Raw genomic sequence first — 24,194 nt, 5'->3', positions numbered from 1 at the left:
TTTTGATAATTTTGGACAAAGAGGTAGGAGACAAAGATCTATGCTTTATGTTACACAGTTTTCTTTTTCTTTTTACTTTTTAACATTTATTTTCGATTTGGGGGTACATGTGAAGGTTTGTTATATAAACACGTGTCACAGGGGTTTGTGTACATACTATTTTGTCAAGTAGGTATTAAGCCCAGTACCCAATAGTTATCTTTTCTGTTCCTCTCCCTCCTCCCACTTTCCCCACTCAATTAGACCCCAGTATGTGTTGTTTCCTTCTTTGTGTTCAGAAGTTCTTGTCATTTAGCTCCCACTTACAAGTGAGAATACGTGGTATTTGTTTCTGTTCCCGCATTAGTTTGCTAAGGATAATAGCCTCCAGCTCTATCCATGTTCCCACAAAAGACATGATCTCATTCTTTTTCATGGTTGGATAGTATTCCGTTGTGTATATGTACCACATTTTCTTCGTACAATCTGTCATTCATGAACATTTAGAACATTTAGGTTGATTCCATGTCTTTGCTATTGTAAATAGTGCTGCGGTGAACATTCGTGTGTATGTGTCTTTATGGTAGAATGATTTATATTCCTATGGGTATATACCCAGTAATGGGATTGCTGAGTCTAATGGTCATTCTGCTTTTAGCTCTTTGAGGTATCTCCATATCGTTTTCCACAATGGTTGAACTAATTTACACTCCCAACACTGTGTAAGTGTTCCCTTTTCTCTGCAACCTCACCAGCATATATTATTTTTTGACTTTTTAATAATAGCCATTCTGACTGGTGTGAGATGGTATCTCATTGTGGTTCTGATTTGCATTTCTGTAATGATGAGTGATATGAAGCTTTTTTCAGTGCTTGTAGGCTGCATGTATTTTGAGGGTGCCTTTTCATGTGCTTTGCCCACTTTTTAATGGAGTTGTTTGTTTTTCTTTTGTAAATTTAAGTTCCCTATAGATGCTGGCTATTAGACCTTTGTCAGATGCATAGTTTGCAAATGTTTTCTCCCATTTTGTAGGTTGTCTGTTTACTCTGTTTTTCTAATGAAGCAAAAGCATGTGGGAATAACAATAAGAAACCAATACTGAATTGCACAAAGCTCAGTGTTGAATTGAGGGAGAATGTGTTTTAGAAGTGACTTTTCTCTATGCATAATTTGGAACCTATGAATAGTTACTATTATGCCCACTTTAGCCAATTGAAAACTCTTGCTTTTAATATAAACAATAGAAATAGAGATAACACCTGAAGAAGCATTGGGATATGTGTAAACAATTGATTTACAGCCAATTTGGTTTGGATTTTTAAATTTTAAAACATACTCATTGAAGCAAAATTAAATCATTTTGGGAGCCTTATGTTAATTTTCTTGATAAGGAACCTCAAAAGTGTCAAGGTTATGAGAGAATCTTAATTTTGATTGTTTCCATATTTTATTTAAGGAAACATTAAGGCAACCGTATTTGTCAAATCTATGTTTAAGGGGTAAACTGTATTTTTTTTTCATACTTTATGGGGAGAAAAAGCCCATGTGGTGTTCATAGCGTCTGAGTCAGATATAGGTTTAGGAAATATTTTAAGAAAAATATTTCAGGAAATAGATTGTTAGCTGTATGTATGTATTATCTAATGTTACGTTGCTAAACTCTGTTTCTTTTTACTAGTTCCATCTTTTTTCTACCCACTTAAATACACGTTAGCTTAAAATACTGTCCAAATTCCTATTCACTTGCAGAATACACTCTGATAATATCCTTAACATACTGGTACATAGTCAGGAGTCCTATTTTCTTCTTTAGGTCACACATTTGTAAAATCTATAAATAGTGCTGTATTTGTACATGTTGCATGCTTCTTTACAAAACTTTCCATTCCCTTTAGCTGGAATAAAATGGCAAAACAGATCCAGAGAGTGCTATTGATTTGTATCATAGTGGGGTGGGGGGAGATTAACAGGAAATTATGAGTCAGATGCAGCAGAATGAGTAATTTTTTTATTCTGAGCTATCAAAAGTGTCTTTCAGTGACCAAAAAGGACTTTTATATATTAGCTTTTGAAGTAAGTTTATCCATAGTACATTCCCACTGCCTCTGTGCCTCTCTGCTTGTTGAGGTAACCTTTGTTTCTAACTCCAAACAGAATTGCTTTTGTTTTTGATTTTTGTCTCAAACTTTTCAGTTTTTATAGAAGTTTTGGTTAGATATCATATTTGGAGAGATAACAGTGATCATTATTTTTGCTACCTTTTAGTAGCTCTGATGTAAAATAATTTTAGCTAGAAGACTGTAATATTTTATGAAAATAACAGGTTTGAGTGTAAATGTGTGCATTCAAGGTCTTATTATTATTTTTGACCCTCCCCTTAAGTGAGAGTGAGCCATAAAATTACATTCAGTTATTGACTTTACAAGTAATCATTGAGCACCTGCCATGTAGTAGGTGCTTTTAGATACTGGAGATAGAGTTGTGAACAACACAGAAAGTCCCTTGAGGGAAATGAGAGATAGCCAATAACTATGAAAAAGCAAGTAAATAATAATACTGCCATATAATGATGGTGCCTTGAAGAAAGATAAAGCTACTTAAGGGGATAGGGAGAGCAGGGAGTAATGTCCAAATTCTGTTTTACATAGGTAGTATGATCAGAGTTTCATTACTAGAACAAGAGGCTCCTAACACCCAAGAGACTTCAAGGGTTTCAGGAGCTCTTTGTCAAGAACTGGGGACAAAGATCAAATACATATTTCCTTCCCTTTCCCCCTTCCCCCTCTCCCATCCCCTCTTCCTCCTCCTTCTCCTTCCCCTCCCCCTCTCAGTCTCCTCTCCTCTCCTTTCTTCTGTCACCCAGGGTGAAGTGCAGTAGTACCATCCCAGCTCACTGCAGTCTCAACCCCCTCACCCCCAGGCTCAATCAATTCTACGCCTCAGCCTCCTGAGTAGCCAGGACTACGGGTGTGTGCCACCCTGGCCAGCGAATTTTTTGTATTTTTTTGTAGAGACAGGGTTTCACCATGTTGCCCAGGCTGGTTTCGAACTCCTGGACTGAAGTGATCCACCCACCTCACCTCCCAAAGTGCTGGGATTACAGGCATGAGCCACCACGCCCGGCCTATATATTTCTTCATACTATACTGTGTAATGCAAAGATTCTTCTGAGATGGGAAAATAAAATTTGTTTAAGCTCTTGCAACCTTACTTAAAATGAAGTTTGCTTGATTAGCCTTAAAACAATTGTTTTCCTCCCAGTCCTCACCTGTCTGCTCTTTTCTATATAGCAGACAATATGAAACACCCTTTGAAGGCAACTTAATTAATCAGGAGATCATGCTAAAACGGCAAGAAGAAGAACTGATGCAGCTGCAAGCCAAAATGGCCCTTAGGCAGTCTCGGTTGAGCCTATATCCGGGAGACACAATCAAAGCATCCATGCTTGACATCACCAGGGATCCATTAAGAGAAATTGCCCTAGAAACGGCCATGACCCAAAGAAAACTGAGGGTAAGTTGATTCTCAGGTCACTACACATCTAGACCTGCTCTCACAGGGAACTCTTGGGCAAAGTACTTTTAAAAATTGCTATAGGTATCCATCTAAAGTTACCTGTAGATGAAACTGAAATCCCATATTCATTTCCACTGGGATTAAATATCTTTTGGTTGATATTAAAATAAACATTTAGCCATTTTCATTATTCCATTTAAAAAATAACTTAGATGAATTTAGAGTGTCCTAACCATATACTTTAAAAGTATATTCATAATCCTTAAAGTTAACTGGCTGTATTTGGTATTGTGGGAGATTATTTTTTAATATTAAGAAATTTATTATTCCATATGTTGAGAAGCTCAGACATGGAAAGTTCAAGATTAGTTCCAAAGTTCAAGAATGTTATCAAGTGCATTTCATCTTGCTGCTCCGTCATTCTCAGAATTATAGTAATAATTGACTTTATAGTTAAAAGAGGACTCCATTAGCTCCAGACATCATATCCTCACATTTACAGTATCCAAAGACAGGAAGGAACAAGTCTGTGTCTTGTATCATGTGGAAGGATATTTTTATGTGTCTGTTCTTCTAGTTGGTATATTTTTCTTTCAACCTGACTTTAAATGTATTTTTATAAACATAAAATCAAAATGAACGGTTCTTTTCTCATGTAAACTATCTTAAACATTTTACAACTTCTATATTATTGTTAGTGTTATAAAATACTTTATTATGTGACTTTACTGTGTGCTATAATTTCTTTAGTCAGTTCCAATTATTGGACATTTTAAATGTTTCTAATTTGCTGTTGAAAGTAATGCTCTAAAGCAGGGCTCCACAGGTCTGCATTGGTCCATGGCCTGGTCACAGCAGGAGGTGAGCAAGGAGCTAGCATTGCCACCTGAGCTCCACCTCCTGTCAGATCAGCGTCAGCGTTAGATTCTCATAGGAGCATGAGCCCTGTTGTGAACTGCGTTACATGTTCCTTATGAGAATCTAATGCCTGATGATCTGAGATGGAACAGTTTCATCCCAAAACCGCCCACTCCTACCTGTCTGTGGAAAAATTGTCTTCCACAAAACCCATCCCTGGTGCCAAAAAGATTGGGGACAGATGCTTTAATGAACATCCCTGTAGCTAACTCATTGCAGATAACTTTCTCCAAGCAAAATAGCCTAGGCAAAGGCAGACACCGTTTAAGACATTTGATACCTATTGTCAAATTACCCTTCCAAAAGTTTGTGCCAGTTTTTTCTTACTATGATCGTGCCTGTTTCTTCATATTCTTACCTATTCTGGATATTATCATTCTTTTTTACTATCACCAACTTGAAAGGTGAAGCAATATTTTATTTGTAATGTTAGTTTAAAATAATTCTTCAAAAGCAAAATAAATAATAGTCAACCTGGTAAAATCTAGAATGATTTTTTCTTTTTAGTTCTGCACTAAGAAATTATATTACCCTATACTATTTTCATTTTCTGTTCTTTGCTTCAGAGAATTATCTTAAAAGCACATTTGTATGCTCTGAAGTTAATAGAATTCAAATTTCCTTAAGAAAGGAAAAAAATTTCCTTAGAGAAATTTTTTCTCTAAGGAGAAAAAACTGTTGGGTGGTGAAAATTGTGTTGAACTACAAATTGGAAGACATGTATTCTATTCCTTATGATACTGTTATATGACTTTATGTAAATTTTAAAACCTCTTTATTCCTCATTGTGCTAATTTTTAAAATGTGGAATTGGATTGTAGTTTATAAAACACTATCCAATTTTTGAAGTTTTTAGATTCCAATAAAATGTAACTGAACATATTTCAGGCAAAAGGAAGAAACTCAATAAGGTTTCATCAATTTATTACCAATATCTACATCAAAACTAAGTAATAGGTAGGATGTCATACAATATAGTGTGGGCTTCCAATATAATAATTCAGTGAGCAGCACAAATGGCACATACATATACACCCCTTTTTCCTAAACCTTAGTTTTAGAGAGCTAAGCTAGACTTTAGTTCATTCACAATTCATAAATTATAGATCATACCTTTATAGCATGCCACTGTTATATGTCATTTTGCTAAAAACCTGTTTCCTTTCTTGGGCAGTCAATTTCTAGCTATTTCAAACAAAACATTTCTTCATCAGAGATATTCTGTGTCAGTGATTAGATAATTTGAACTACTGGTCATTAAAGGACTACATAGTGTTTTTTCTGAAAAGAGCTGGAGGTTATATTTTTGAGGCCGAAAAGGGTAATGGGGTTTGGAAGTACAGTTTAAATTAATATTCTTTCCCAAAACATAAATTTTTAGGATTTTTTTTTCTTTTGGTGCAGACTCATCTTAACTTCTTCATACCCTATTGCCATGGTTGATCTTTATTAGATTCTGTGTTTCCCATGGCAGACTACTTTCATTCTTCTTTTATATATATATACTTTAAGTTCTAGGGGACATGTGCACAATGTGCAGGTTTGTTACATAGGTATACGTATGTCATGTTGGTTTGCTGCACCCATCAACTCGTCATTTTACATTAGGTGTTTCTCCTAATGCTATCCCTACCCCAGCTCCCCACCCCCTGGAAGGCCCTGGTGTGTGATGTTCCCCGCCCTGTGTCCAAGTGTTCTTTTTTTTTTTTTTTTTTTTTTTTGAGGCGGAGTCTCGCTCTGTCGCCCGGACTGGAGTGCAGTGGCCAGATCTCAGCTCACTGCAAACTCCGCCTCCTGGGTTTACGCCATTCTCCTGCCTCAGCCTCCCGAGTAGCTGGGACCACAGGCGCCCGCCACCTCGCCCGGCTAGTTTTTGTATTTTTAGTAGAGACGGGGTTTCACCGTGTTAGCCAGGATGGTCTCGATCTCCTGACCTCGTGATCCGCCCGTCTCGGCCTCCCAAAGTGCTGGCAAGTGTTCTTATTGTTCATTTCCCACCCATGAGTGAGAACATGTAATGTTTGGTTTTCTGTCCTTGTGATAGTTTCCTGAGAATGATGGTTTCCAGCTTCATCCATGTCCCTGCAAAGGACATTAACTCATCCTTTTTTATAGCTGCATAGTATTCCATAGTGTATATGTGCCACATTTTCTTTATCCAGTTGGACATTTGGGTTGGTTCCAAGTCTTTGCTATTGTGAATAGTGCTGTAATAAACATACGTGTGCATGTGTCTTTATAGTAGCATGATTTATAATCCTTTGGGTATAGACCCAGGATTGGGATTGTTGGGTCAAATGGTATTTCTAGTTCTAGATTCTTGAGTAATCACCACACTGTCTTCCACAAAGGTTGAACTACTTTACACTCCCACCAACAGTGTAAAAGCATTCCTATTTCTCCACATCCTCTCCAGCATCTGTTGTTTTCTGACTTTGTAATGATCACCATTCTAACTGGCATGAGATGGTATCTCATTGTGTTTTTGATTTGCATTTCTCTGATGACCAGTGATGATGAGCATTTTTTCATGTGTCTGTTGGCTGCATAAATGTCTTCTTTTTTTTTACATTTAACCTAATTTTATTCATGCTTGCCTTGGGATGGGGAATAGATCATTCAGTAAAAACATACAGTAAAAACAAAATGTCTTATCATATACAACTTTCAAACTACAATAATGATGCACCTTAATTACTTCCATGCACACAAGTCTAACATTCGTTTTTTTAAAAAACAAACACAATTAAGACTTCTAGGAGCATTTTATAATAAAGTAATTCCCAATTAATTTTTCTTTGTAGATAGATCAAGCACCTCCAAAATACAAATTCCTATACACAGTGAGCACGTTACTTGAAATGAACACTTAAGTAAATTAAGTACGTGGACAGCCTTAGGATAAGCTGACATTATAGATTCAGCTAGGTAGGCAACAAACCACAGTGACAAATGGAAAAAGTGTATTTGCAAATAAGTTTTAAAAACTAAGCCAATTTTTATAATTAAATACAGAAAATTTACTGATTTGCTAAAATAAATAAGATGTGATGTATTAACACTTTACTATAAAGAATGCATACCAGAACATTTATAAACAGTGAATGAGTTTTATTAAGAATAGTTTACTACAATAAACACTGGCTAAATAGAAGTGCATTTTGTGAAGCACTATGAGTGGTATATGTTTTGCCACATACTCCTGTTACCTTGAGGTAGATAACACATGTGTACCTAATTCGGCATTCATTTTCACTTGTTGCTGGTATCATGTATTTTAAGAAATGTGTACAGTATGAACAACTTGAAAATACTCATGAATGAAAAATGTCTTTAAAAAATAGCTATTTTCATGCAATTATGTACAGTCTCACTGTGTAAATTTCAAGACAAGGTTTGTTTCCTGTAAAACAGATCATTTTTCTATGAGAGAATGTTCTTTACTTAGTGCATTTCTTTTCTCCTCCTGCGTTACGTTATTTTGCTCTAGTCTTTATTTTTGTGTGCAAATGACATGCCAGTTAAAATGAAAACTATCTCACATGTAGAGAAAGAAAGTTTTGATTTTAAAAACCAATAACTCATAAAATCCTTACTAAATGACACCATCTGATTCAAGTAAAAAATGACTTAAACACTAGTAATAAAAGAAGACAAAACACATTTCATAAAGAATACAAAGATAAATGTCTGCTGAGTGTTTTAGTTCAGGTGCTTCAGAATGCTGCTGTATGTTTTATGAGGAATTTGAGGGGAAGATTTCATAGCAGAAGGTATTAATGTGGACTGTATTGACTTAAGTGGTGACCCAGCTGGACTGTGAAACTGTGGGATGTCTATGGACTGGAGCTGCTTGTTAAAGAGGAACTCCCCACTGTTGTTCAGAAATCCTTCCTCATGTCCTTTCTCCCCAAGCCTCCCATCTTCTACTGGCTCAGTTTCTAGCATTTCAGTATCTTCTTTCCTGCTGGAGAACTTGTCCAAGTAACTAGTGTGTTTTCCTTCTCAACTTGTTCATCCTTCCTTACCTCACAAAACTGATTTATGAGAAAACAGTCCTCCCCATCACTTACAACTGGCTGTCCCAAGAAGAGTGGTACAAGGCTTCTAATTGAGCCAGATTTGTCATTCCTTTTTCCTGTTTTTCTCAGCTTACTGACTTTGATATCAAACTTTTCAATTCTAGTTGGGACACTGAGCTATTCAAGTCATTTAATTTATCAACATCAGCAGGCTCATCCTGGGAACTAAGTTGAATAGTTCCTGCAATAAAGGAATCAAATTCAAATCCTTGATTCTTTTCCCTTTCTTTTCCAGCCATTTGCTGTAATGCTTCCTCTAGTGCTATCTGGGCTTTAACCAATGCATTCCTTTCACATTTTGATTTGCCTTTCTTATCAGATTTTTCTTTGCTTTGTTCTTTCCAATTGGAAAGATCTATAATAAGCTTGGGTTCATAGTAATGGTTAACTTCACTCTCTCTCCAAACTAAGTTATCTAAATATGATGATGAGCTCGTTTGGTAGTTACAAGTATGGCTACACTCCAGATAACAATATTTGTTTTCATGATGATCTGAGTATTGCCAACAAGCCTCAGTAGAGTAATTGGTATCAAAAGCAGAATCCTTCAGATACTTTTCCCGATCTCCCTCCAAATATTTTCAGGGATCATCTTGTACTTCTTCTTCATCAGTGACATCGGGCAGAGCTCTTGGATCAAGCTGAACTTCATCAATATCAAAGTTGTTATGTATAGGCCAATCATGCTCTGAAAACTGACAATCATGGTACCTTTCCCAGTTATAAATGTGACTGTGAGTTTCATCCATAAGCAAAATATCATCAACTTCATCTTCAATATGAAAGGATGGCTTGAAATTGGCTCATCCATTGGAAAAGAATATATGCTCATGTAAGGATGGGAGAGCGCTTCTTCTGCTGTTAACCAATCCATGGGGCTAAATATCAAAATTTGTTCCAGGAAATCCAGTGCTTCTCGACTGATTCCTGGAAGCAGCTGAGTTAAAGGTTTGTGTGACTCAGTCATGTCATTTCTAATGTAAAGTGGAATTATGCTGAGAAGCTCCTGATGATCTTCCTCGTGTACAACAGGAATAGATTCTAAAATGAGCTGCATCTGTTCAAGTTCATGTGCACCTGCAAAAAGGTTTTACCAGTCAGCATTTCAGCAAAGAATGCAGCCTGCAGCCTACATGTCAATGGCTTTAGTGTAATTATTAGGAGAAAGTAAAAGATGTGGAGATCTGTACCATTTAGTAACCAATCCTTCAGAAAGATGACCCTTTTGGGAATAATGAGGATCCATGATCCATGCAAGACCAAAGTCACCTATCTTCAGCACCAAGTCTTCAGTACTGATGAAAAAATTAGCTGGTTTGAGATCTCTGTGCAGTACATTTGCAGAATGAATATACTTGAGCCCCCGTAGCAGCTGATACATGAACAGCCTGGCATGCTCTTCCAGTACAGGGCCCTGCTCCAGCACATTAGCCAAGTCTGTCTCCATGTACTCCTGAGCAATGTAAACACTGTTCAGTTCCGTAAGAGAGCCCACATCATCTGTTAATTGGCTTCCACTGGGAGCAAGAATTTCAAACACTTTCACAGTGTTATTATGGTCAAGTCTTCTAATAATTTTGATTTCACGTAGAGCATGTTTGATACTCTAGGGATCAGTAAGGGCAATTTTCTTGATGGCTACTCTTCTGTCACAGTCATTGTCTACAGCAGAAGAAACCAAGCCATTGCCTTCATAACCAATCGTTTTAAGTCCATATACCTAGAACCCAGATCAAAACCATGAATCTTCATGAGACTTTCAAATTTCTCTGCCATTTTGAAACCCTTACTATTGCCTTTTCCCTTCTAATTGAACTTGTGTAAACAAGGAAGAAAACTGACATCAAAAGGAAAGATCTTTCAAAAAGGGAGAAGAAAAATAATTATGCTTCCACAGCAAGATGGTTTCTTGATGTTCATTGCATATGCCAGACAGGCCTGTTGAGTTCCCCTTAGATTTAAAGCTCAAAAAGCTCTACTCATATTGAGAATTAAAAAGATTGCAGTACTCCTAGCTCAAGAAAGGGGCAGCAACTCTGCAGACATTTAAAGAAAACAAGAAACTCAAATGGAATGAAATGACATACTGTACACTCAAATTACCTTGCTAAACGATTTAACATTTAACAAAAATGTGAATAAATATGCACACAACAGGCTTCTATGAACATTTTCCTCACAGTGAAGATACATTCAGTGTTGGATTGGTCCTGAGCAGCATCATTCTAAGGTGCTGATAAGCACTATTTCTGTTTTGCTTCTTTTCTTCCTTTGTTGCTATATATTTATTTCAACAGGAAGCCGTGGCAGTTGTTGGTTAACAGAAGATGTCTTTTGTTCGTGATCAGGTGGCTCCAGCTCACCACAATCACAATCAAAGCTCCCATCCATCTTACTCTGATACAACGAAACTTCTCTGACTCATCGAGAGTCCCTAGTGTCGGCTCAGGTCTCCAGCTGTGCTGGCGGCAGCGGCGGCGTCTCCGAGGCTCTCGCTTTGCCACAGTCACTGCCATGTAACCCCGACCCGCGAGAGAGGGCGAAGACAAATGTCTTATTTTGAGAAGTGTCTCTTCATATCCTTTGCCCACTTTTGATGGGGTTGTTTGTTTTTTTCTTGTAAATTTATTAAAGTTCTCTGTAGATTCTGGATATTAGCCTTTTGTCAGATGGGTAGATTGCAAAAATTTTCTCCCATTCAGTAGATTGCCTGTTTACTCAGATGCTAGTTTCTTTTGCTGTGCAGAAGCTCTTTAATTTAATTAGATCCTATTTGTCAATTTTGGCTTTTGTTGCCATTGCTTTTGGTGTTTTAGTCATGAAGTCCTTACCCATCCCTGTGTCCTGAATGGTATTGCCTAGGTTTTCTTCTAGGATTTTTGTGGCTTTAGGTCTAACATTTAACTCTTTAATCCATCTTGAATTAATTTTTGTATATGGTGTAAGGAAGGGATCCAGTTTCAACTTTCTACATATGGCTAGCCAGTTTTCCCAGCACCATTTATTAAATAGGGAATGCTTTCCCCATTTCTTGTTTCTGTCAGGTTTGTCAAAGATCAGATGGTTGTAGATGTGTGGTATTATTTCTGAGACCTCTGTTCTGTTCCATTGGTCTATATATCTGTTTTGGTACCAGTACCATGCTGTTTTGGTTACTGTAGCCTTGTAGTATAGTTTGAAGTCAGGTAGCGTGATGCCTCCAGCTTTGTTCTTTTTGCTTAGGATTGTCTTCACTATGCGGGCTCTTTTTTGGTTCCATATGAACTTTAAAGTAGTTTTTTCCAATTCTGTGAAGAAAGTCATTGGCAGCCTGATGGGGATGGCATTGAATCTACAAATTGCCTTGGGCAGTATGGCCATTTTCACGATATTGATTCTTCCTATTCATGAGCATGGAATGTTCTTCCATTTATTTGTGTCCTCTTTTATTTCGTTGAGCAGTGGTTTGTTGTTCTGCTTGAAGAGGTCCTTCACATCCCTTGTAAGTTGGATTCCTAGGTATTTTATTCTCTTTGTAGCTATTGTGAATGGGAGTTCACTCATGATTTGGCTCTTTGTTTGTCTGTTATTGGTGTACAGGAATGTTTGTGATTTTTGCACATTGATTTTGTATCCTGAGACTTTGCTGAAGTTGTTTATCAACTTCAGGAGATTTTGGGCTGAGACAGTGGGTGTTCTAAATATACAATTATATCATCTGCAAACAGGGACTATTTGACTTCCTCTTTTCCTAGTTGAATACCCTTTATTTCCTTCTCTTGCCTGACTTGCCTTGGCCAGAACGTCCAACACTATGTTGAATAGGAGTGGGGAGAGAGGGCATCGCTGTCTTGTGCCAGTTTTCAAAGGGAATGCTTCCAGTTTTTGCTCATTTAGTGTGATACTGGCTGTGGGTTTGTCATAAATAGCATTTATTATTTTGAGGTAGGTTCCATCAATACCTAGTTTATTGAGAGTTTTTAGAATGAAGGGCTGATTGTGTTGAAGGCCTTTTCTGCATCTATTGAGATAATCATGTGGTTTTTGTCATTGATTCTGTTTATGTGATGGATTACATTTATTGATTTGCATATGTTTAACCAGCCTTGTATCCCAGGGATGAAGCCAACTTGATCATCATGGTGGATGAGCTTTTTGATGTGCTGCTGGATTCGGTTTGCTAGTATTTTATTAAGGATTTTTGCATCGATGTTCATCAGGGATATTGGTCTAAAATTCTCTTTTTTTGTTGTGTCTCTGCCAGGCTTTGGTATCAGCATGATGTTGGCCTCATAAAATGAGTTAGGGAGGATTCCCTCTTTTTCTGTTGATTGGAATAGTTTCAGAAGGAATGGTACCAGCTCCTCCTTGTACCTCTGGTAGAATTTGGCTGTAAATCCATCTGGTCCTGGACTTTTTTTGGTTGGTAGGCTGTTAATTATTGCCTCGATTTCAGAGCCTGTTAATAGTCTATTTAGGGATTCAAGTTCTTCCCGGTTTAGTCTTAGGAGAGTGTATGTGTCCAGGAATTTATCCGTTTCTTCTAGGTCTTCTAGTTTATTTGCATTGAAGTGTTTATAGTATTCTCTGATGGTAGTTTGTATTTCTGTGGGGTCAGTGGTGATATCCCTTTATCTTTTTTTATTGCGTCTATTTGATTCTTCTCTCTTTTCTTCTTTATTACTCCTGCTAGCAGTCTATTTTGTTGATCTTTTCAAAAAACTAGCTCCTGGATTCATTGAGTTTTTTGAAGCGTTTTTTGTGTCTCTGTCTCCTTCAGTTCTCCTCTGATCTTAGTTATTTCTTGCCTTCTGCTAGCTTTTGAATGTGTTTCCTCTTGCTTCTCTAGTTCTTTTAATTGTGATGTTAGGGTGTTGGTTTTAGATCTTTTCTGCTTTTTCTTTTGGGCATTTAGTGCTATAAATTTCCCTCTACACACTGCTTTAAATGTGTCCCAGAAATTCTGGTACACTGAGTCTTTGTTCTCATTGGTTCCAAAGAACATCTTTATTTCTGCCTTCATTTCGTGATCTACCCAGTAGTCATTCAGGAGCAGGTTGTTCAGTTTCCATGCAGTTGTGTGGTTTTGGGTGAGTTTTTTAATCCTGAGTTCTAATTTGATCACACTGTGGTCTGAGAGACAGTTTGTTGTGATTTCTGTTCTTTTACATTTGCTGAGGAGTGCTTTACTTCCAATTATGTGGTCAATTTTAGAATAAGTGCAATGTGGTGCTGAGAAGAATGTATATTCTGTTGATTTGGGGTGGAGAGTTCTGTAGATGTCTATTAGGTCCACTTGTTGCAGAGCTGAGTTTAAGTCTCCCATTACTGTTGTGTGGGTGTCTAAGTCTCTTTGTAGGTCTCTAAAGACTTGCTTTATGAATCTGGGTGCTCCTGTCTTGGGTGCATATATATTTAGGATATTTAGCTCTTCTTGTTGAATTGATCCCTTTACCATTATGTAATGGCCTTCTTTGTCTCTTTTGATCTTTGTTGGTTTAAAGTCTGTTTTATCAGAGACTAGGATTGCAACCCCCACTTTTTGTTTGTTTGTTTGTTTGTTTGTTTGTTTGCTTTCTATTTGCTTGGTAGATCTTCCTCCATCCCTTTATTTTGAACCTATGTGTATCTCTGCGTGTGAGATGGGTCTCCTGAATACAGCACACCAATGAGTCTTGACTCTTTATCCAATTTGCCAGTTTGTATCTTTTAATTGGGGCATTTAGCCCATTTACATTTAAGGTTAATATTGTTATGTGTGAATTTGATCCTGTCATTATGATGTTATCTGCTCATTTTGCCCATTAATTGCGGCAATTTTTTCATAGCATCGATGGTTTTTACAATTTGGCCTGTTTTTGCAGTGGCTGGTACCGGTTGTTTCTATCCATGTTTAGTGCTTCCTTCAGGAGCCCTTGTAAGGCAGGCCTGGTGGTGACAAAAATCTCTCAGCATTTGCTTGTCTGTAAAGGAATTTATTTCTCCTTCACTTATGAAGCTTAGTTTGGCTGGATATGAAATTCTGGGTTGAAAATTCTTTTCTTTAAGAATATTGAATATTGGCCACCACTCTCTTCTGGCTTGTAGGGTTTCTGCAGAGTGATCTGCTGTTAGTCTGTTAGGCTTCCCTTTGTCTGACCTTTCTCTCTGTCTGCCCTTAACATTTTTTCCTTCATTTCAACCTTGGTGAATGTGACAATTATGTGTCTTGGGATTGTTCTTCTCTAGGAGTATCTTTGTGGTGTTCTCTTTATTTCCTGAATTTGAATGTTGGCCTGCCTTGCTAGGTTGGGGAAGTTCTCCTGAATAATATCCTGAAGAGTGTTTTCCAACTTGCTTCCATTCTCCCCATCACTTTCCAGTACACCAGTCATACGTAGATTTGATCTTTTCACATAGTCCCATATTTCTTGGAGGCTTTGTTTGTTTCTTTTTACTCTTTTTTTCTGTAAACTTGCCTTCTCGCTTTATTTCATTAATTTGATCTTCAATCAGTGATACCCTTTCTTCCACTTGATCAAATCAACTAATGAAGCTTGTGCGTGTATCACGAAGTTCTTGTGCTGTGGTTTTCAGCTCCATCAGGTCTTTTAAGGTCTTCTCTACACTGTTTATTCTAGTTAGCCATTCATCTAACCTTTTTGCAAGTTTTTTAGCTTCCTTGCAGTGGGTTTGAACATGCTCCTTTAGCTCAAAGTTTGTTATTACCAAGCTTCTGAAGCCTACTTCTGTCAACTTGTCAAAGTCATTCTCCATCCAGCTTTGTTCTGTTGCTGGTGAGGAGCTGCGATGCTTTGGAGGAGAAGAGGCACTCTGGTTTTTAGAATTTCCAGCTTTTCTGCTCTGGTTTCTCCCCATCTTTGTGGTTTTATCTACCTTTGGTCTTTGATGTTGGTGACCTACAGATGGGGTTTGTTGTAGATGTCCTTTTTTTGTTGATATTGATGCTATTCCTTTCTGCTTGTTAGTTTTTCTTCTAATAGATCCCTCAGCTGCAGGTCTTTGGAGTTTGCTAGAGGTCCACTCCAGACCCTGTTTGCCTGGCTATCACCAGTGGATGCTGCAGAACAGCAAATATTGCTGCCGATCCTTCCTCTGGAAGTTTTGTCCCAGAGGGGCACCCAACTGTATGAGGCGTCTGTCAGCCCCTACTGGGACATGTCTCCCGGTTAGGCTATGGGGGGGGTCAAGGACCCGTTCTCAGAGCTCAGATGCCATGCTGGGAGAACCACTGCTCTCTTCAGAGCTGCCAGACAGGGATGTTTCAGTCTGCAGAATTTTCTGCTGCCTTTTGTTCAGCTATGCCCTACCCACAGAGGTGGAGTCTATAGAGGCAGCAGGCCTTGCTGAACTGCAGTGGACTCTACCCAGTATGAGCTTCCTGGCTGCTTTGTTTACCTACTCAAGCCTCAGCAATGGCAGACATCCCTTCCCCCGCCAGGCTGCAGCCTTCAAGTTGATCTCAGACTGCTGCACCAGCAGTGAGCAAGGCTCCATGGTTGTGGGACCTGTCGAGCCAGGAACGGGAGAAAATCTCCTGGTCTGCTGGTTGCTAAGACTGTGGGCAAAGTGCAGTATTTGGGTGGGAGTGTTCTGTTGTTCCAGGTACAGTTTGTCTCAGCTTCTCTTGGTTAGGAAAAGGAAATCCCCGTACTCCTTGGGCTTCCTGGGTGAGGCAACACCCCCCTCCCCACCGGCTTCAGCTTGCCCCCGAGGGCTGCACCCACTGTCCAACCAATCCCTATGAGATGTACCAGGTACCTCACTTGGAAATGCAGAAATCACCCATCTTCTGTGTCGATCACGCTGGGAGCTGCAGACTGGAGCTCTTCCTATTCGGCTGTCTTCCACTTTCATTCTTTCTACTCTATTTCTATTCTTGCTTAAAATGTGTCCTATTAGTTCATTGAATATTAATAAGCCCCTTATGTTAAACTTTTACTTTTACATAAATGTTATCTGTCACATGTTACACAGTCAATTAACTTGAATAGAATTCCTACACCAAACAATCAGTGTGCTGTACAACCAAATGCAAAGAAGAAACCAACAAAAATGAAACTCTGGTAACATCCATTAGTTCAAGCACAGACCTACACATACACACAAACCACCTGCCTCTGGCCTTAAGATTAGCCCTGGTTTCATTCTACCTTTTGCCCATTAAGATATAATCTTTCAGTCTTTTCTCAAACCTTCTCCCACCCAGAGTCTAACTTGTTTTAAGTTGTCTCCTAAACTAGTTCTCCCCTTTGGCCAAAACCCCAGAATATACAAGAGGAGAAAGGGGAAATCATAGATTGAGAAGCAGTAAGTACAGAGTTTGCACTCCACTTTCCCCATCTCATGGGTCCTTTATTTCCTGAGATATTTTCTTGCTGGGGACATTAACAAGGATCAGAGACTATATGACTGATACTATCCCTAGTTGCCACTATTTAAAACAAAAAGTACAGTGTCAAAGGGTTCCAAGATAGTGATTACAGGTAAATATATATAGACACAAAGTAGATGTCTTTTAACTATGACCAGTTTTTTTTTGTTTTTGTCTGTTTGCTTTTAATTTTTTTAGAGGCAGGATCTTACTTTGTTGGCAAGGCTGGAGTGTAGTGGTATGATTATAGCTCACAGCAGCCTGGAACTCCTGGGCTCAAGTTATCCTCTGGCCTCAGCCTCCTAAGTAGCTGAACTACAGGCATGCATCACAGTGCCCAGCTACTTTTTTTATTTTTTGTAGAAACAGGTTCTGTGTTGCCCAGGTTGGTCTCAAACTCCTGGCCTCAAGTGATCCTCCTGCCTCAGCCTCCCAAAGCACTGGGATTAGTTGTGAGCCACACACCTACCCTACGATCTATTTTAGTCTGAATGTCACTTTCTAAGACAATGAGATTCTGTTCAATCACTTCATGCATTAGCAGTATTAAACCAAATCCTTATATGAGCTTAATAACTCTTTATTACTTCTTGAATACTATTTTTTTTTTTTTTGAGTCTGAGTCTATCTGGATGCCAAATAGTGAAAACCCTGTAAAACAGTATAAAAGTCAGGCATTATTTTTGACATCAGCATCAATAGTAGAAAACAAAGATGGGGAAAAACTTGTTTAAAGTTAATGTAAGGCATACTCCATTTATTTCTGTTCTTGGTAAATTCCGGCATACTTCTTCATGAAAGCTTCGACTTTTTTTTTAGATCACCTAGTTCTAATGTGGTGATTTTATAGTTACATAAGTAATTTATTGTTGTTACATTATTTTTCCTTTCAAGGAAAAAACTAGAATAAATAGTAAAAACTATTGATTCTGCTTATGTGATTTGCAGAATTTCTTTGGCCCTGAGTTTGTGAAAATGACAATTGAACCATTTATATCTTTGGATTTGCCACGGTCTATTCTTGTAAGTAATAAAACCAATTTGTGTCACACTTAGAAAATAATTTCACTAATTTAGTGCTAAAAAACAGTTAAAATTTTAATAATGCTTATTTTCATGAATGCCATTTATTTTTTCAATTGTAGACTAAGAAAGGGAAGAATGAGGATAACCGAAGGAAAGTAAACATAATGCTTCTGAACGGGCAGAGACTGGAACTGACCTGTGATACCAAAACTATATGTAAAGATGTGTTTGATATGGTTGTGGCGCATATTGGCTTAGTAGAGCATCATTTGTTTGCTTTAGCTACCCTCAAAGGTACCAAGACATTTTGTATTCAGAGTACAGTATAGAAACTTAGCAACAAGCTGACTTCCTATGTTTGTTACCATGCCTGACCTCATTTTGACAATTAGTAACTAAATGAACTAGTCAGTAGAAGTGAGTTAGGAACTCCCTTTATTCTCCCAGATATTTTCATTGTTTTAATAGCTGTGTTTGTTGAGCATCTTCTGTATCTGACTGGGAAGTTTTTTTTTATTTTTTGCTATGGTTATATAAAAATAGATTCTAATTATATTTTAGGGACCATTTTATATGTTAATGGCCTACATGTATACTCTAGAAATTAGTATCCTAATATGAGTCTGAATATATAGCAAGACCCTGTTTCTGAATTTCCACATCAATTTATTTAGCCTACTATCCTAAAATCATAGTGACTTTTTAAAATGTCAATTGATGGCTAAAAATTAGTTATTTCACATATCTTTTAAATATTGTATCCACTTAACTCCATGATGTTTATAACCACAGTGGTCTAAGACACAGCTTCAGTAGAAGCCTCTCCTACTTACCAGTTAGAGTTGCCAGAGCAGTAAGAAACTTTTTGGAATTTGTCTCCTTTTTAAATAAGTCATTATATTTGTAAGTTACTCTTTAATATTTCAGATTCCTGTTTACCTCAGAATTTAACTTGGAAAGCTTAGACAGCAAAGTACCATAAATGACAACTGACAGGTTAAAGGATCCTAAAACTCTATAAGCTCATAATATCTTCTGAATCCTAAAAGAAATATTTCCCTCAATATAGATTATTGAATTATTGTGCCTTAAAAATGAATAATTTATGCTGTAGACTCATCCAATAAATAGTCAATTAGTACCTACTGATGTTCTATCACTACTAATTTTACTTTTAGACTAATCAGTCAGTATTGTCTACATGAAGCTGATTCAGTTCATCCAAATTTCTGTTTATACTACACCTAACTTCTTATAGATTCTGCTCAAATCAAATTGTATTTGATTTGCTCCAGATGACCACCAGAGTAAATGCCAGAGAATAGACAAGTAGGCAAAGTAAAAGAAAACTTTATTTACAAGCCAATGTGAAGGAGGGGTGAGGTTCACCGGTCTCCCGCGGTGGAGGCCTACGAAGTCACTCCGGCAGTTCTCGGCGAGGTTCCTAGGTCCGCACACAAGCAAGGGCCAAGGAAGTTCGCCCCGCGCCCCGCCGGAGCGGCTTTTATGTCCTGGGCCCGGGAGTGGGTGGGCAGTGGGCGGGACATAGGCGGGTCGGGGGCGGGGCGGTAGGAGCGGCTAGGTAGGTTTCAATTTTCTCCGTCAGAGGTGGGGTTGCGCCTGCGCAGTCGACCCGTGTCTTTCCCGGGCGCGGGAAAGTTAACAATGAAGAACCCGGAAATGTGCCATTTTAGTCCCTTTGTTCTTTTGTTCCCTCCCTCCCTCCGCCCAGACAGTATTGAGTAATTCTTTTATTTGGAGAGAGTAAATAATAGTTAACTAATGACATTAAAAAATAAAATGATGAATGTCATTCCTCCCAGGTTTCAGCTGGTAACTCAATAATAGTAAGTACTAGCTAATATTTATTAAATGTTTACCATATACTGTGTGCTTTAACAAGTGTTTTTATTCATTATGTCATTTGATCCTTATAACAATGCTGTAAAGCAAGGATTACCACTATCCTGATCTTAAAGACAAGAGAACTGATGTCTAGAGAGGTAAAATAATATATCCAGTGTCATACAGATAGTAAATGTTGTGGCCAGGTGTTGAATCTAGGACTGTATGTCTTTAGAGCCCCCATTCTTAAAAGAGTGGGCCATATTGCCTCCCATCTAAATGGAGTGTCTCAGAGCTCCCTGCCTGCCACATTTTTAACAGTCTTGTATTTATATTCTCATATGATACTCTTTTATGCAAGTCTGACCAAAAAGTGAAGAAATTAGAAGAAAACACTAAAGTAGTTTTTATTTTATCTGAACATTTTTCTCATTCTGTTTTAGATAATGAATATTTCTTTGTTGATCCTGACTTAAAATTAACCAAAGTGGCCCCAGAGGGATGGAAAGAAGAACCAAAGAAAAAGACCAAAGCCACTGTTAATTTTACTTTGTTTTTCAGAATTAAATTTTTTGTGGATGATGTTAGTCTAATACAGTGAGTACACAAGGTTTCTCTTTTGCTCCCTTTGGACACTGGTCTTTTGACCCTTTGCTTACTGATACTGGATTACTTGATTCCAATCAATGATAATGTCTGCTTTATGATAAAAGTAGTATTTCCTTCAACACAGTTTATTTAATCTTTATGCCTTAGAAGCTTAATAATAAGCTTAATAATAAACTCATGGAAACTAACCTTACATGCCTATAATAAAAATCACTGTAGTATTCAAAATCAAAGACCAAGATGTCTGTGTATTTGTTTTTTTAGACATACTCTGACATGTCACCAGTATTACCTTCAGCTTCGAAAAGATATTTTGGAGGAAAGGATGCACTGTGATGATGAGACTTCCTTATTGCTGGCATCCTTGGCTCTCCAGGCTGAGTATGGAGATTATCAACCAGAGGTAGGATTTATGTTTTTATCCAGGACCATTTTTGTTTGGTGTTCTTACCTTTAACATAGTTAATGACTAAACATAATTCACGTGTTTGATGTTTAGATCTGAAGATTTAGAGACTTCTTTGGTACCTCAAAATGACCAAGCACTCCATGTATATCAATTATATAAAATCATGAAGTGTGGGATTTTTTTTTCGTGTTTAGAGTTATCCTGTTTTGGAGTTTAGGAATATCTACCACTTACTCCTTCTTCCAAGTTCTAACCTACAGAGACTAGACACAGGAGTTATTAGTTAAATATAAATTAAAAGGATCTTCTGCCTTCCACATAATGGGCTGGTAGCCTGGCAGAGCTTACTGTATGGAGAACTCACAGTATACTTAAAGCCTGATGTTTCTAAATAAAAGTGATCTAAGAGGAAGCAAGGGGCTGGAAGCTGTGCCACTGGAGCAGCATCCTTCACAACGTTCATCCTAAATTACAGTGATATGAGGCCCTTGAATGTCACACTCCTCAAACTTGCTAATCAGTTCAGTCATTTTATCTCAGTGAATAAAAAAAGAAAGACTGATGCATTTCTTCTAAAACTCATTCCTCAGAGAGAGATGTAGAAATAGAAGTACTTCATCTCTTAGCCAAAGCAAGAACTTCTTTAAGATAGAAGAGGGTTTGTTCCAATAAAAGGCAAGCAATTGCTTATGAAAACATTCTTTTTTCTAGGTTCATGGTGTGTCTTACTTTAGAATGGAGCACTATTTGCCCGCCAGAGTGATGGAGAAACTAGATTTATCCTATATCAAAGAAGAGTTACCCAAATTGCATAGTACCTATGTGGGAGCTTCTGAAAAAGAGACAGAGTTAGAATTTTTAAAGGTAAGCATGCAAGATTACAAATGATAAGCTTTGTATCTTTTTCAAGTAAGCAAGAAGTGTTAGAGAACACATATCTAAGAGTTCAAGTGCCAAAAACTGATACTGTGCATAATCTCATCTCATTTATTGCTGACTAAAATTATAGTATTTTAATTCCCATTTTGTAAAAAAGGGAAATGAGACTCAAAGAGGAAATGTAATGTTCCCAGAGATATGGGGCAAATATGATTTGAACCCATCTCTACCTGGCTGTTAATCCTATGCTTTTATCTTATTCCATACGCAAAATCAAAATACATTATACAGAATAAGCAAATTAATTTGGTGAATGGCTTGATAAGAGAGGCAAGTTCATACTGATTCTAGAATTGTTTGTTTTGCTTTTTCTCAAAAGGCTTAAAATTCAGTTACATCCTTTAAAAATGGTCTTCCCACTAAATGCCAATTAATGTAGATAGGGGTAGAGAGTCAGAAAAAAATGACTTACTAGGTTACAGTTCTATTAGACCTATAACCAGCTTCTATATGACCTCAGATAAATAGTGCATTTATGATCAAGAAAAATAGTACCATGTAAATTTCCAATGCAAATAGCAAATATAAGATAGTGTTCCATTGAAAAGACAAATTTTCAGAACATTCTTCTGTTTTAGCTTCCTAGGATATAACAGTATGCCTTCCGTTCGCTGCTACATATAGAAAGAAACCAAGTTTCCCAGCCCTATGAAAATTTATGAAAGGATTTTATTCACAGACTTATATAACCTTTAATCTAGTGTTCATGGAAAGAAAGAAAGGCAAGATGGTTTGTTCTGTTTGAGTCTAAATTTAAAAATATTAAATTATGGACCTACACTTTTCTTAGTTATTACATTTTTATACTTGTAGAAAGTAAGAAGTTACACTGTAATTTTATTAATAAAGGTAGAAGGCAGATTGGCACAGTGAAAAGAATTTGCATGAGGATTTGCAGGCAGACAGTCTTGCATTTGAATTCTTTTTTTTTTTTGAGACCGCCCAGGCTGGAGTGCAGTGGCCGGATCTCAGCTCACTGCAAGCTCCGCCTCCCGGGTTCACGCCATTCTCCTGCCTCAGCCTCCCGAGTAGCTGGGACTACAGGCGCCCGCCGCGTCGCCCAGCTAGTTTTTTGTATTTTTAGTGGAGACGGGGTTTCACCATGTTAGCCAGGATGGTCTCGATGCATTTGAATTCTTATTTCAACTAGCTGAGTGACCTTGGACAATGTATTTAACTTCTCTAAGTTTCAGTTTTCTCCCTGTAATTAGCATGCCTAATGAATATTAGGTTGCCCTACTCCTTCTAATAATATATTCTGTTACTTCATTTCCCTTTAACTTCAGCATCTTTCTTCTAACTTAAGAAGTTTTATCTTGTTAACACAACCTTCTAAGGCTTCACTTTTGCTATATATTATGTTGCTTTTGAAATATCTTTTGTAAATCTGCTTTATTGAAGTATAATTTATATGCAATAAAATTTACCATTTGTATGTGTTCGGTGAGTTTTTAAAATACATATGCCATTGAGCTTTGGCATAGTTATGCATGTCTATAATCCCAGCTGGTTGGGAGGCTGATGTAGGATCACTTGAGCCTGGGAGTTTGAGGCTGCAGTATGCTTTGATCTTGTCACTGGGTTCCAGTCTAAGCAACAGAATGAGATCCCATCTCAAAATAAAATAAAACAGTAAAGTAAAATAAAATATAAAAATATGTATTCAGCACAACAGTCTTGAGAACAAGGGTTAGCAAACTGTGGCCTGCCTGTTCTATAAATAGTTTTATTGGAACTAGTCCATACTCATTTCTTTATATATCATCTGTATCTGCATTCATACTACAACCGCAAAGTCCAGTCATTACAATAAAGATCATATGATCCACAAAGCCTGAAATATTTACTATCTGGCCCTTTACAGAAAAAGCTTACCAACTCCTGATATAGCACATTTCGAATACAGAAAGTTCTCTCATGTCTCTTTATAGTCAGTCCCCTCCCCCTACCTGTAACCCTTAGCAACTACTGATCTGCTATTACCATAGTATTTTTTTGTTCTAGAATGTCATGTAAAAAATAATATACAGTCTTTTATGTCTGGCTTCTTTCACTTAGAATAATACTTTATTTGTTTCTGTTTTTGAGACGGAGTCTCACTGTCGCCAGGCAGGAGTGCAGTGGCATGATCTCGGCTCACTGCAACCTCCGTCTCTCGGGTTCAAACATTCTCCTGCCTCAGCCTCTGGAGTAGCTGGGACTACAAGCACGTGCCACCACGCCCGGCTAATTTTTTTTTGTTTTTAGTGGAAACGTGGTTTCACCATGTTGTCCAGGATGGTCTCGATTTCTTGACCTTGTGATCTGCCTGCCTCGGCCTCCCAAAGTGCTAGGATTACAGGCATGAGCCACCATGCCTGGCCTAGAATAATACTTTTAAGATTCATCCTGGGGGTGGTATATATCAGTAGTTTCTTTTCTTTTTTTTCTGAGTAGTTTTTATTTGTGCAAATGTATAATTTGTTTATTCTTTTCATTAGTTGATAGATATAAAGCTGTTATAAACATTCCAGTTCA

At 37.7% G+C, this 24,194-nt stretch overlaps 1 protein-coding gene and 1 pseudogene across 12 annotated transcripts in view; one reads left to right on the top strand and one right to left on the bottom strand.

Moving 5' to 3' along the window:
• The window catches only part of PTPN13 (protein tyrosine phosphatase non-receptor type 13), a 228,430-nt gene that overhangs the window by 121,396 nt on the left and 82,840 nt on the right, over positions 1-24,194 (top strand). For all 12 annotated transcript variants that reach the window (XM_030919866.1, XM_030919897.1, XM_030919901.1 and 9 more), the window contains 6 exons: positions 3,271-3,493; positions 17,798-17,872; positions 17,995-18,169; positions 20,164-20,317; positions 20,594-20,732; positions 21,450-21,602. In XM_030919866.1, the coding sequence (XP_030775726.1) occupies positions 3,271-3,493; positions 17,798-17,872; positions 17,995-18,169; positions 20,164-20,317; positions 20,594-20,732; positions 21,450-21,602 (919 nt within the window). The remainder of the gene's footprint in view (positions 1-3,270; positions 3,494-17,797; positions 17,873-17,994; positions 18,170-20,163; positions 20,318-20,593; positions 20,733-21,449; positions 21,603-24,194) is intronic.
• On the bottom strand, positions 8,117-10,272 carry LOC104677966 (annotated as a pseudogene).

This window comes from Rhinopithecus roxellana, chromosome 2, assembly GCF_007565055.1.
Source record: "Rhinopithecus roxellana isolate Shanxi Qingling chromosome 2, ASM756505v1, whole genome shotgun sequence".
Classification (NCBI taxonomy): domain Eukaryota; kingdom Metazoa; phylum Chordata; class Mammalia; order Primates; family Cercopithecidae; genus Rhinopithecus; species Rhinopithecus roxellana.
This window is presented reverse-complemented; position numbering and strand designations above follow the sequence as displayed.